Source organism: Melospiza melodia, chromosome 1 (assembly GCF_035770615.1).
Source record: "Melospiza melodia melodia isolate bMelMel2 chromosome 1, bMelMel2.pri, whole genome shotgun sequence".
NCBI classification, from domain to species: domain Eukaryota; kingdom Metazoa; phylum Chordata; class Aves; order Passeriformes; family Passerellidae; genus Melospiza; species Melospiza melodia.
Genome location: NC_086194.1, coordinates 27,772,098 through 27,784,904, shown reverse-complemented (window position 1 = coordinate 27,784,904; position 12,807 = coordinate 27,772,098). Strand labels below are relative to the sequence as shown.

Sequence of the window (12,807 nt, the reverse complement as noted above, 5' to 3'; positions counted from 1 at the left end):
TTTTATTAAAACCTAAGCCTCCCACCTAGACTATGGGAATCTTCTGCCAACTAAGTGCATCTGAGTTTTTGGATTAATTTGGGGATTTACTACCATCGAACTTATTCACTATTCATAAATCAAGTTCCAACTTAAGTTAATTTCAAGGCTGATTATTTTTGGAACATTTTATGGTATAAATTATTCATTACATAGATGCATGGTACCTGTGTGCCAGAAAATAACAGAGGCTGTGCCAACTCATTTTTTTTAAATATGATACCTGGGAAGCAAATATTAAAACACATTTGGCAATACTTCAGCCAGGTGATATTGCAATACACTAAAAGTCTACCTTTTTTTTTTTAACCATCTTGGTAGTGAAACCCATTTCTGTGCTGTTCTTAAAACAGGGCATAAGTGGTGTAAGGACTTGTTAAATTTTCATATGGCCTTACAGATTTGATTTATTTTCTCTTGCTCAATTTTAAGGAAATCACTCCAGTGACAATGTTTTACTGCTCCTCACAAACCTAGGAAGACAACAATGACTTCAAAATAATCAAATATTATCCAGTTGCTGTATTAAAAAACATCTTTCTTTCTACGTCACACAGGAAACCAAAGTGCTAATTAAACTCTCGTCAAGAAACTTTAAAATACATAAATAAACACCAAAATGTCTAACTCTATCATTCTTTATGCCCATATCACAACATAGATCATAATAGTCACATCTGTAGAAGACAAATACAGCTAGTGAATTCCACTATGTAATTTTTTCTGTAAACTACCTTAAGATACTTCTAAGTTCTGGCTGAAAAATGTTGCATAGAAACTGAACATTTTTTCCCATTATATTATGTTCTGCTTGAAGCAGCAAGCAGATTTATTAGGAGTATTCTTTTATCATTTCTCAGCTGCAATGCTGGGTTCCATGATGACAGTACATTTGCTTCTATGTTCTGTCCTCAAAAGAAGGTGCAACAATCTCTGTGATTTAAGGTGACAAAATGAGGGCCATCCTTTGTCACAATACGTAACTGAAGCAAGTCTGAATTAATTCAAAAGATCTGTACAGATTTTTTTTCATAGTTTTAAAATGTATTTTAGATACAACTGTGTAAAATTGCATTGTATTGAATGATAAAATTGCACATGTAAAACATATTTAGGGCAAGATTAAGCACTATATTACTACTGCATGCCAACCTCATCTGTTACATTCAAATAGGGCTTTCTTGTGTATACATACACACTGCCTCCCACTTCAGCTCAGAAAATTCAGCATTTTTACACACTGGGCTAAGGGATACAAGTTGGGCAAGAGAAAACAAGGAGAAGAAATTACCAAACATTTGAAAATGTTAATTTTGCCTAGCACTCCTGCAGCTCTGAGGTGAGATGAAGATAAAATTCAATTTGTTTGTAACAACTCAACTACTTCAAACATAAGGTCAAACTCCTTTTTTTCCCAAGTTCTGAAATGACTGCTTTAGTTCTCATGCCTTGCAAACTTTAAAGACAGACTTTCTCCTAATTCTCAACCCAAATTAATCCCTTTTAGTGACCCCCAACAGCTAAATCAGAAAAGGCAGGGGTCTTATGAAAGAAAATTAAAAAATCATAGCATGAAGTGATTAAAGGCTGCAAAGTCACACATAGCCAAAAAAGCACTTAAAGCACTGCATGCCACCTCAAACTTCAGTATTTTTCCTACATTTTGGGAGGTGAACATTACGTCTTTGGGTTCATTGTTTAATTTTCAACACACTTGTGTGAAACTACATTTGTGAGAAAATGCTTCTCATGTTTGGAGAAAAGTCATAGTGAAAAAGATAAAATTCCATAAACCATAATGAGATTGTCACCTGCACAATGCAGGAGTAGATCAGACACTTCTGCACTCCTCACAGACTTTCTTAATCACCAACCTTGTTTCTGATAAGAATAAAATTCCATGGACTACAGGAATTGAATTGTGCACTTTTTCTTTTCATCTGATCAAATTTAAAGGTTTGAAATACAGTTTGCATATTAAAATTTTTTTTAAACTTAAAATATTATTTCAAACTTTTAATAACGTAATATTACAGTGTCCAAATACATTTGCATATTCACTGTGTGAAAGTAAAATATACCCAAAGAAATACTTCTACCTGGCTAAAAAGCAAAATCATCCATGATTTCTTTTGAACACAAAATGTGTACAAAAATATATTACTTGCCAGGGTTGGTGTGTTGTGTATTTGCAGTTCCAGAAAATATTTCCTGAGGGGTTTAGATGAGAATTCCTTGCTGACATGTATACTGACAATTTATTTCCACTGAAAAAATGCAGTACAGTAAAGAAATGAAATAAAAGGAAGCTAAACAGAAGTCTAGAGATGAGGCAGCTGATCCTGCAGCACTCAAATAATGACCTGACACATACACTCTGCAGTGTTTTGCAAAACAGATTACATGCAAAGGTAAGAGCAGATAGAAACTTAGCTAGGATGGTCAGTGTAACCACCATGATAACATGTTTAAACTCCTTACTGTCTTGGTCCTTGCTAAAGATTAAAATTGGAGGACATATGTCAAACAGTATTTTTTCACTGGAAGGCAATAGAAAGAAGCCCACATCTAATAATAATGACACCTCATAGTAAGATCTTATTGTACATAATTGAAAAAATGGTCACACCACATTTATTCTCACCAAATATTACCATGTCATGATATTGAATTATTTGGTTTACATTCTATTTATCTTAAATTCAACTAAAACAAGTTGAAACAAGTGTCTATATTAAGCCTGAATACCACTAATAAAAACTACCAGGAAAATAATGATTTACAGTGCTGAAAGTGCACTGTAATCCCTTCACAGGGTGAATGGGCAGTGTTATAGAAATGGAGACCCTATAAGTTTATTTCAGCTTTCATGTGATATAACAAAATCTACAATGTTTTTGAGATGAGAGAGCTTGTCAGACCTTAGTAGTGAGCATCACCCATTCCAAAGAAGTGACAGCAAGTATTACCAGCAGAGAAGCTGCTGCCCTCATGCCCTACAGCAAAGTCACTGTCTGTCTATTATTTGACAGGCAGGGTAATATGGGAATATGCTATGCTGGTGGAAAAACTGACACAATTGCAGGAGAGTCCTGCAACTAGGATGAGCAAAATGGAAGTAGCATGTCCAATGTCTGTGCTAGATAACAATTTAAATCACATGTTTGTTACTGCTAAATTACATGCCTTGTACTGCTGACACCTGCAAGTGCTTGGCAAAATCTGAAAATAAAATAGCATTATTTGCTGTCAGCAGAATGCAACTTTTCCTAAACATCTAAAATTGAATTTCATAATTAGAAGTAAAAACTAACAGCCATTATAAGCTCAGCACTATGACCTCTCTTGTCATTGAAACAGTGTCATTTACCTACCAATTCTTTTCAAGGCCCTATAGTGTTAATGAAGATATGTTGCTGGGGAATTTTAAAACATGTATTATAAGGGATTTAAACTGAACCAAAATAGATGAACAAAGTCAAAAGAATGAAAACTAAACAATAGTCTCCTTGGCCAAAGCAGAAAATTCAATCCCATTTTGCCGCTATAATCTATACTAGTAACCTCCCTGTGACACATCAAAAATTGGATGCAGTGGGTGACTGAGAGACTGAAATCATCAGTAGCTCAGGCTTGCAATTCATCCACAGGTCAGGCAGAGTGCAGGAAATGACCCAACTTTCTCTACACTTCTTCACTTCTGAGCTCCAAGCACACATTTGAGGGAATACTCCCTCTGAGGAGGGGTAGAAACAGCCTTATCATATCAGCTCCTCCTGGCTGTGAAAAATCACAGATATACAAAACACAATCCTAAAACCATGCAGAACAAAGAATTTGAAAATTAAGAAGTGCTGACAAGACAAAGCCCTAATCCTTTAAAAATAGGCTCACATTATGGCTGAAAGGAGTTTAATTTGCTATCATATTTTTTTTAATTTATTACACTGCATAATATAAAACAGAAAAAAGCTAGCAAAAAAGGCTTTGGGGAACATATAGGGCAATACAGCTTTATCAGAGTAATTTCCCTGCACAGCTTTCTAGAAAAGCTACATGAAAGTGACTAAACAAAACCACAAGGAGTCCCCATAAGACAATTTTTTCAGTATCTTTCATATTCATCACATATTCCCACAAATGCAATTCCACTTGCCTGTACTTGAAAGTGCAAGAGTCTTTATTTAGATTTACTCATTAAAAATCCTTATGAATGAAAATCAGACACAAGAACATTTTTAAAATTTGTAATAATCACTGATTAACACCAAATGTATAACCATTCTACTGAAAAAAATTAGTTTACTCTTTAAAACATTCTATTTTTCAACACACCTTAGAATTAACACACATCCTGCAGGAAGCGAAGTCCATCATAATTAATTTAACTCATAAAGTAGGTAAAAAATCGTACCTGATACACAATGTACTAATCTCCAGAGAAACACAACTAGAAACTACAAACCTTTGGATTTTTCTGTTTACTTGTAAGTCAAGAACACAAGAGACACAAGATTTTAACTCATGTTATCAGGACCCCATTTTACTTAAAGCAGGTGACAGAAATTCAATAACAGTTTTAATTCACTCTTGGAATGTCTCTTGCATGTAAGTGGTACTCAAGAAAGATTGCTTGATGTCCAAACTGTGGTGGACAGCTAATTTCCTGTCTCTGTCTCCCTACCTCCTTACAAAAGAACAATTTGATTAATCCCCCAGGGGAAACTGAATAACATATTTTTGCAATTGGAAAGGGACACTAGCAAGCCAAAAAATGATACCACTCCCTGAACATTCTGTATGTGCCAATCTTAAAAGTAAATGCATGACAGAGTTTAGGTATCCAAGAATGCTGACAAGTACCATATGAGAACATCTCATCACAGCTGTGTCCCTGTGTATCCAAATACTGAGGCACTTACTAGGTAAAAGATTCTGTGAAATACAAACAAAGTGGCAGCAACATAAAAATCTTGAAGACATTTAGAAGACTCTCGTTTTTACATTGAGGTATCAGATGCATTTATACGCTTAGGAGATGCATAAATACACTTATGAAATAAATTGGAAAGTGTCTCTTCAGAGATTATGGTGATGACAGAAAAGAATGCCAGTGCTAAAGAAGCTTCTGTGCAGACAAAGAAAGAATCAAAATCTTGATTCTTTGAAAAGTCAGTACCATAAAAGAATACTATTACTTTCAGTATTATTAAAGAGCTAATCCATGTCAAAAATCTAGTTTGACAATGTTATATTTGAACAAGGCATGCCAATCAATATAAGGTATTGATAACCTTCATATGAATTTTCAGTGAAAGAAAAAGATTTAGTAATTCAAATCACCTTCCTTTGTTTAGAGAACACATGCATTTTCTCTGTCCCTAGAGGTTTGTACTCTGTAGTACTCCTGAAACACTTTTTCTTGTCAATATTACCAATGCTGATACAGTATCTGTACTCACACATTTCTCACAGAGAGCACATCAAAAACAAGCATTTAACTAGCATAGAAAAATTTTCTTTACTGATTAAGAAGATTTCCATTTTGCACACTCTCTGGGTTTCTTAATACTGATTTTGAAGACAATCAGAAATCTTTGTTTTATGATCTTCTACAAGAACAAACCTATGCACATCATTTCATAAACAACTCCATACACTACGTAAAACTCTGAAAACCAGGATACTTCAACTATTTTTAGGGTGCATTAACTTACTTTGGAGGATGTAGAGTCACATTCCTGACAAATCCATCCATAGCCAGTCTGTTTAGGAGACTTTTTCAAGGGAGGGTCGAGACAGCCAAAATGGTAGCAAAGCCTGCATTCATCACACCTGCAAGAGAAAATCAAAATACATATTTATACTAAATGGTACTTCTGTACCATTTTAGACTGAGCTTCCCTGCAATCCTCAGCAGAAGATTTCCTGATCCATTATCATAATAAAGAAAATCTCTTTTCTATCAGGGGCAATTTTAAACAGCCACTTCAAGTAGATTCTGCTTAATCTGGAATATCCTGATGCAGACACTCACATATCACCTTTATCATCATCTTATATAAATGACAACATTTCAAAGACTTGCAAATCAATTTAAAAAAATTGCTTACATTTTTAGATAATTCAGTGTCATTCACTGCCTTTTAACCCCAGAGATTTTAACTTTTTTTAGACAGTGACAATATTTATTTTTCATAGTTTTAAGACACTGTTTTGCACATGTTTTTCAAGAAAAGCTTTGTGAAAAATTCATCAACATATTAACTAACTCAAGCATAATTTACAGTGATGAATTACATTTTTTTACACCAGGATTATGTGGTTGATAAACAAATGTACAAAATATTTTCTCATTCACACTGAATTTTCTGGGAAGGGCATTAACTTAAATGGATTTCACTGTAATCTCTCACTTATGAATAAAAGTGCTTTGTGTACACACAACAAATTTATATTCTTTTTTAATAAACCCTTCCTTAGTGTTTTGCACTATGCATAGTCCACACAAAAAGCTCAAAACATACAGCATAGCTATTGTTAACCTACTTTTAATGTACCATAAATAGAAAAAATACTACAGTAGAACAAGCATTTCATTAAGGGATTTTTAAATCAGAATAATAGGCTCAAAATGAGAAAGAGATTTTTTAAAGCAAATTATAGAGTTTTTTCATATACCCTACTGAATTTCTCTTTATTTGCATATCCCCCTGTATTCCTTTGTATGAAAAGGAAAGCTTTTTTCAAATTTACTTTGCAACAGTCTCTTCATTATACAGCCTTAGTCTGAATTAAAGCCAATATAAATGATTGAAAAATAGGAAAAAGTATATGTTTAAAAATCAAAATTTTAAAAGAAATTCCCCCCCCCCCCCCTTTCTCTGCTTTCCTGGCCACTCAATTTTTCCTCTATGGTATGTGCAAACACAAAAATATCCAAAAATTGCAGTAATAGCATGGCACAGGCATCATCAGATCAAAGACAGAGGGACATAACACTCTGTTTATCAACATCACAGGAAGAGGATTCAACTAACAGCACATACTGCTGCATTAATAGAACAAAATGTTCATGTGGCTGCTCCAAGGATTAGTCTCCCAATAAAAACAAATAACTGTTTTCAATAAAAACAAGTAACTGTTTTCAATGATGATTGCTTAACTTCAGTAAATACTTTGTCCTTGCTGCCAAGGCTGGGCTTGCTAGCAGTCACAGGTAACACACGAGCACTGGTAAGGGTATGGCATGTAACAGAAATTAAAAGCAATAATCTGACTATCCACAGGATTCAACACTGGACTGACAAGGTTTGGATCATTTTTTAAAAAGGAGATATACCATATTGCAATATATATCCTTAGGATTGCTAACAGTGACTCAATCTAACTCCAGCACAAAGCAAACACTTAAAATAGAAAACCATCCTCAGTTTTTAAAGACAGAGGAGTTTTAATGTTGAAATATATTACATAAAATCAGGAATATGTGTAGCTTTATTTCCTGTGAAAGGTCTATTAAAATAATAAAAAGGTTGAGAATGGGAGATGAGATAGGTCACACTCCTAAATCCCAACAGTGTATGTGACCTTCAGCAAAAGATTAAGCCTCCTCTGGGCCTCAATGTTCTCATCTGTAAAGGAGTATATTTTTACTAACCTATTTCTATATCTGGAATCTTATGCATGTAGGGGCTTGCACTTGAGCAGTGCTTATCAGAACTCCCTTCATATAAACTTAAGGATTCTCTTAAATAACTGAAAATAAACAAACATACTATTTCTGACTGACTTAGGGTATTTTCAGAGTTTAATCCTCAAATCTACATAATTTAAACAGTGTCAATTTAGATTTTTTTAAATGAAGTAATTGCTTTCTATGTTTCTATGTTCAAAAGAAAACGTTTCCTCTTTAAAATTACACTTTGGCATCTCTTACATTTTTACCATTTTTAATGTAGAATGTGGTACTTCCTGACTGCACTTTCATCCATGTTTCCTCAGAGTATGCTGAGGGAGTTTGCAAAGCAGGGTTGAAATAACCATGACATTGTGAAATTAAATATCATTCTAAAATGCAATGTTTTTAATATTTATTGTCATCAATTTTTATCACTTCAGAGTGTTTAGTTCGGTAAAAGAAAATTTGCATTTTCCTAGAATGAGTTAAAAATATCCATATGAAGGTTTTCAGATACTAGTAACTTCTATCCTCATCTGCACAGCTGAGGAAATGCAAATGAGTATTTTCAGATACCAAAACATAAAAAGCTGCATGGTGATAAAAGACTAAGTATACCAAATATTTTTAAATGTTTGCTTCCTACTACTTTTTACTGGAATATGAATTCTGTACTGGAAAACAGAAATGCACTCATTCTGAAGTTCCCAGAGCATGATGCTGGGAAAATGGATGAATACCACTGTACCTTGGTTAAAGATGATGCTCTAGCTGTATGGCAATCATTGTCTGCTGAGACTGACTGGGGACAAAATGTGAAGCTTACACACATCACAGTAAAAAAAAAAATAAAATTCTAAATTCCTAATTCCAAAAGCAAACATTGCATCTAAGTTAAAATGGCACTAATAAAACAAGATTAATCCCTCGAGTGTATACTATTAGCTGTGTTCTTTTGTCTAGTAACATAAAAATGATAGAAATGCCAGTGTCACATTCAGAAAATGAGAAAGTGACACAAAATACAGTGTATTTTTGACTTAGTTATGAGTGAGAGAATGAAATTGCTGGGTCACAAAAGATGTCATGCTGCCAGTCTCACAGCCTGTCAGTAAATGCACTCACAGACCCATCACATTCCGGGCACCTACAGACCAAAGAAGTCATGTGGCACCATCATTTACAAGAATCATCCTCCCATCCTGAACTTGGCTTAATAGGGCAAACAAAACTGTTGGGATGGACAGGGGGGAAAGGGAAAGAAGCCAATTCTTCCATATTACAGGCTGTTGAAATTTTTATCCTTGTGCATTCAAGGTCACACATTCAAATTTAAACTAGCAAATATTTTATCTTGCTGCTATTTGTGGATAACTATTTTTGTGGTGAAGCACATGATTTACAAAAAGCATTAAGTGGTGAACCATCTTCAGCAGCCTGGTTAGCTGCTGTACTGAAAACTTTGTGGAAATAAAAGCAGAGCTCCACACAAAGACAACCTAACCTAACCTCCTAAATTACCTCTAGCTGACAGGTAATTGCTTACTATCACTGTTATAACAAGCCTGAAATTACTTTATGCATCAAAATTAAAAATCACTGTGTTCCTCATTCCAGCAATTAATGAGTATAGATATATGCCCACTAAATAAGGAGAACATGGAGTGTGAAGAAGAAAGGTGAATTCTGAAGTAGTTATGATAAGAAAAAAGTTTAAAAAAACCCAAACAAACATGTTTTACTTAAAGAAGTATGGAATGGTTAGCTGCATCTTCACAGCAAGAAAGCTTGATTAGGGATTTCCATACCTGAAATACTTTTGCTTTGTTCTTTAATAGAGTGATCTCCATCTGCTCTTGCCCTTGGATTGTTTTTATTAGTTTTTTAGCAGTACAGCTAGCTGTGCTCAAGCCCTACCGTGTTCATAATTAACTAATTATGCTCTAATCAATAGTGCAGATACTGATTTTACAATGTAAATGAGATAAATGAGATAATGGCTGGGGTCAATCTCATTTTATTTACAAAGCTCAGCACACACATCCAATTTCATTACATTGCATCTACCTGCACAGGAGGGAGTCTTATCAGTTGGCCTGCAGAAATCTTCCTGCAAGCACTGGGGAAAAAGACCTGTGCTTTTACAGAGGAGCAGTGAATGCAAAACCCGCCCGTCACTGGCACATTTGTAAGCCACTGGTTAATAGCATCCAAAACCACAAAGAGCTGATTCAGCCAGAGCAAGGAAACCTATTTTGCATTCACAAGACAGCATCACCCATCTATAGCTGTAAAAGTAATTACCTACATGTCCCTGAAACACAACATTAATAAGCTAATCTTTAAATACAACTTTCCAAATATGCTTCAGAGACTACAGAAAAATCTCACTTATGTACGCATCATTGCACACCGCCTGCAGTGTCGTGCCAAGAGGTACCGTGGCGAACAAAATACAAAATTGCAAGATATATATATGTACTGTTCCCCATTTGTCACAACAGCTTGGAAAGATTTACTTTAATGGAAAAAAAAGATAGAAAACATTGATACATATCTCAGCATTAGAAGTAGAGAATTTGTCATATAAGCCTTACTCGATAAACTCAGAATTAGTCAGAAAAAAATTAGAAGGAAGCTAATCCAGAATTTTAAACTCCAAGGGAACTGCAGTGGGATGCATGTGCACATACCCACTTGCTGAAGGTATATCACATAATGGCTACTCCAGCACCTGTGTAGATTTAACTACTGATAAGCATCATCCTTTGCTGGAATGTTTTGGACCCCATTTCTGACTAAAGGCTCTTAGCACCTTAGGAAGAGACATCTGAGGAACAGAGGTTTCTTCTCAGACACTGATCTCTCTACCCTTTAATCCCTCAATGTCCAAGTGCTGAGCCACTCTGGAACTGCAAACAGACATAGACATGATTTGGGGTTCATTTTAAATTGCAGGACATTCTTGATTTCAGATGAGCAACTTAAGACCAGCCATGACAGTGTAAGTCACTGTCAACACTTGGTTTCATATTAGCAACTGTACAATATACAATAGAAAGGAGCACATAAGCATTCCCAAAAACCCAGAGTAAATCAACGTAGCTCAAGTGAATCCAAACTCTAGAAATAAAATTAATTACTTCAGCCTGGAGCAGCTGAGGAGTGCTCTCTGTAACACCTCACTGCAACCAGACCACAGGAGTGATAAATTCTGGATGGCAAGAATGAACACTGTGTGGTGGGTTGCAGCAGCAACTCTTACATGCTACATCAATGAAGTCATTTTCCTGTGCCCTTATTTAAACAGTAAAATTCAAGATCTAATAGTGAAATAAATGTATAGTCCTCTATTTAGTGCACTGTTATTAATGCTGTCCAAAAAGTACATTTATTCTAGTTACTGAGGGAGGAGCCCAAAAATGTAGCATGTTTTCATTATAGAATGTAAGGATAACACTCATCTTTTACCTGGCATTTCTTTAAACAAAGTGAAAATAAGCAAAGGTATGACTTTGTGTCTTACTCTACCATTCTACACCAAAACTCTTCAATTCTGCCCAATTAATTCCAAAACAAATTACTTTTATTTTGCTGTGATATGTCACAGTCAAACACAAACCAGAAGTGATACAGTTTTATATTTAGACTCTGGATTATAAGACCTAGATTCTTATCTACTCCTTTGTTTTTAGACAAAAAAAAAAAAAAAAAAAAAGACAAAATAATAATACTCTATTAGGTATAAAACAGAAAAAGTTCGTTCTCCTTTTCCTGATTGCTACACTCTTCCCCTTGCCTATAATAAATGGCCTAACAACTAAAAATCAGTGGTCATCTTGCAGGTTCTGTTCTACAGAACAGTTTTAAAAAGTCATCTCACATAGGCCAGTCAAGCTTTAGGTGACTTTACTACCAGGAGTGTGACACATTTCTGCACTAAAATTCTTATGTGACTGTATATGCATAAATGGTTGATTACCAGACCAGGATATAGCCCAAGTATGTCACTTCACCCAGGTACACAGGTACTTGTAATCCTGAAGGGTACTCAAGTACACAGGTACTTGTTATCCTGAAAGGCTCTCTATCTTCATGGATGCTAAAAGTTCACCCACATTAAACTGTAAGGAACTTCACCTAATTTCAAAGTTAGATCTAACTTTGCAGTCAGGCATGCACTGAGTGGCTGTAACAGATGTCCTTCAGAGACTTCTGTATTCTAATATTTTCACAATTTTCATAATTTTGACTCAGGTAAATGAAATACTCTTTTCTGGGAAGGATAATGCTATGGTTTTACACTAAGTAATCGAGTCACTTTATAATTTTTATTATGCCAGGTACAATGCAAGTATACAAAAGGAGATCTCTTATTTACATAGTTTATAATGGGAGATGACAGAGTAGACTATCAATCTCTTCTGTTATGCCTGGAAGAGAGAGGCCATGGCTACTGCTGAAAGGTGAGAGATTATACCAGATGAGGAGTGACTACTGCATTTTGTTTTTTATATCTACCTACTGCTGATGAAGGCCATGTATGGCAAGATGGACACAAAGCCTGTCAAAGCATGATGAGGTCACTGATCTTCAACGAGGAGTAGTTTCATGATAAGGTATCTAAGTGCTTTTGGACATAGGAAATTGTCTGATCTCCTGTTTACTTAAACTTCTGTCCAATCTCAAGGGCATTAATAAAAACAAATAATAATAAAAAAAAAAGTCAATTATACCACAAAACAGCAAAAGAAAGCAAGCATTAATCTGGGCAGACATATGTGTAGCTTAATTTATTAAGCTAAACCCAAAATTGCCACCTAACTAATTTAACTGATTAAAATTATTATTTTTATACTAAATCAAATCCCCCCCCCTTATATCCAAAAACCTAACACTGATTATTATGGGTGAGGAAGAACCTGCAAGGGCTATCATTGTATGTCATTCTTATGTAACCAAGATTTTTTCTGAACTGTCTGCAAAAAATTTGGTTTATGAAACTTAAGTTTCCATGAACAAAATGAATTCTAAGAATGTTGAAAAAAATGTGTATTTACTATACCTGTATGAGAACAGCTTTCTTT

At 34.8% G+C, this 12,807-nt stretch overlaps 1 protein-coding gene across 4 annotated transcripts in view; it reads right to left on the bottom strand.

Moving 5' to 3' along the window:
* PHF14 (PHD finger protein 14) overlaps positions 1 to 12,807 on the bottom strand; it is a 161,635-nt gene that overhangs the window by 49,084 nt on the left and 99,744 nt on the right. For all 4 annotated transcript variants that reach the window (XM_063152135.1, XM_063152126.1, XM_063152141.1 and 1 more), the window contains one exon: positions 5,757 to 5,874. In XM_063152135.1, the coding sequence (XP_063008205.1) occupies positions 5,757 to 5,874 (118 nt within the window). The remainder of the gene's footprint in view (positions 1 to 5,756; positions 5,875 to 12,807) is intronic.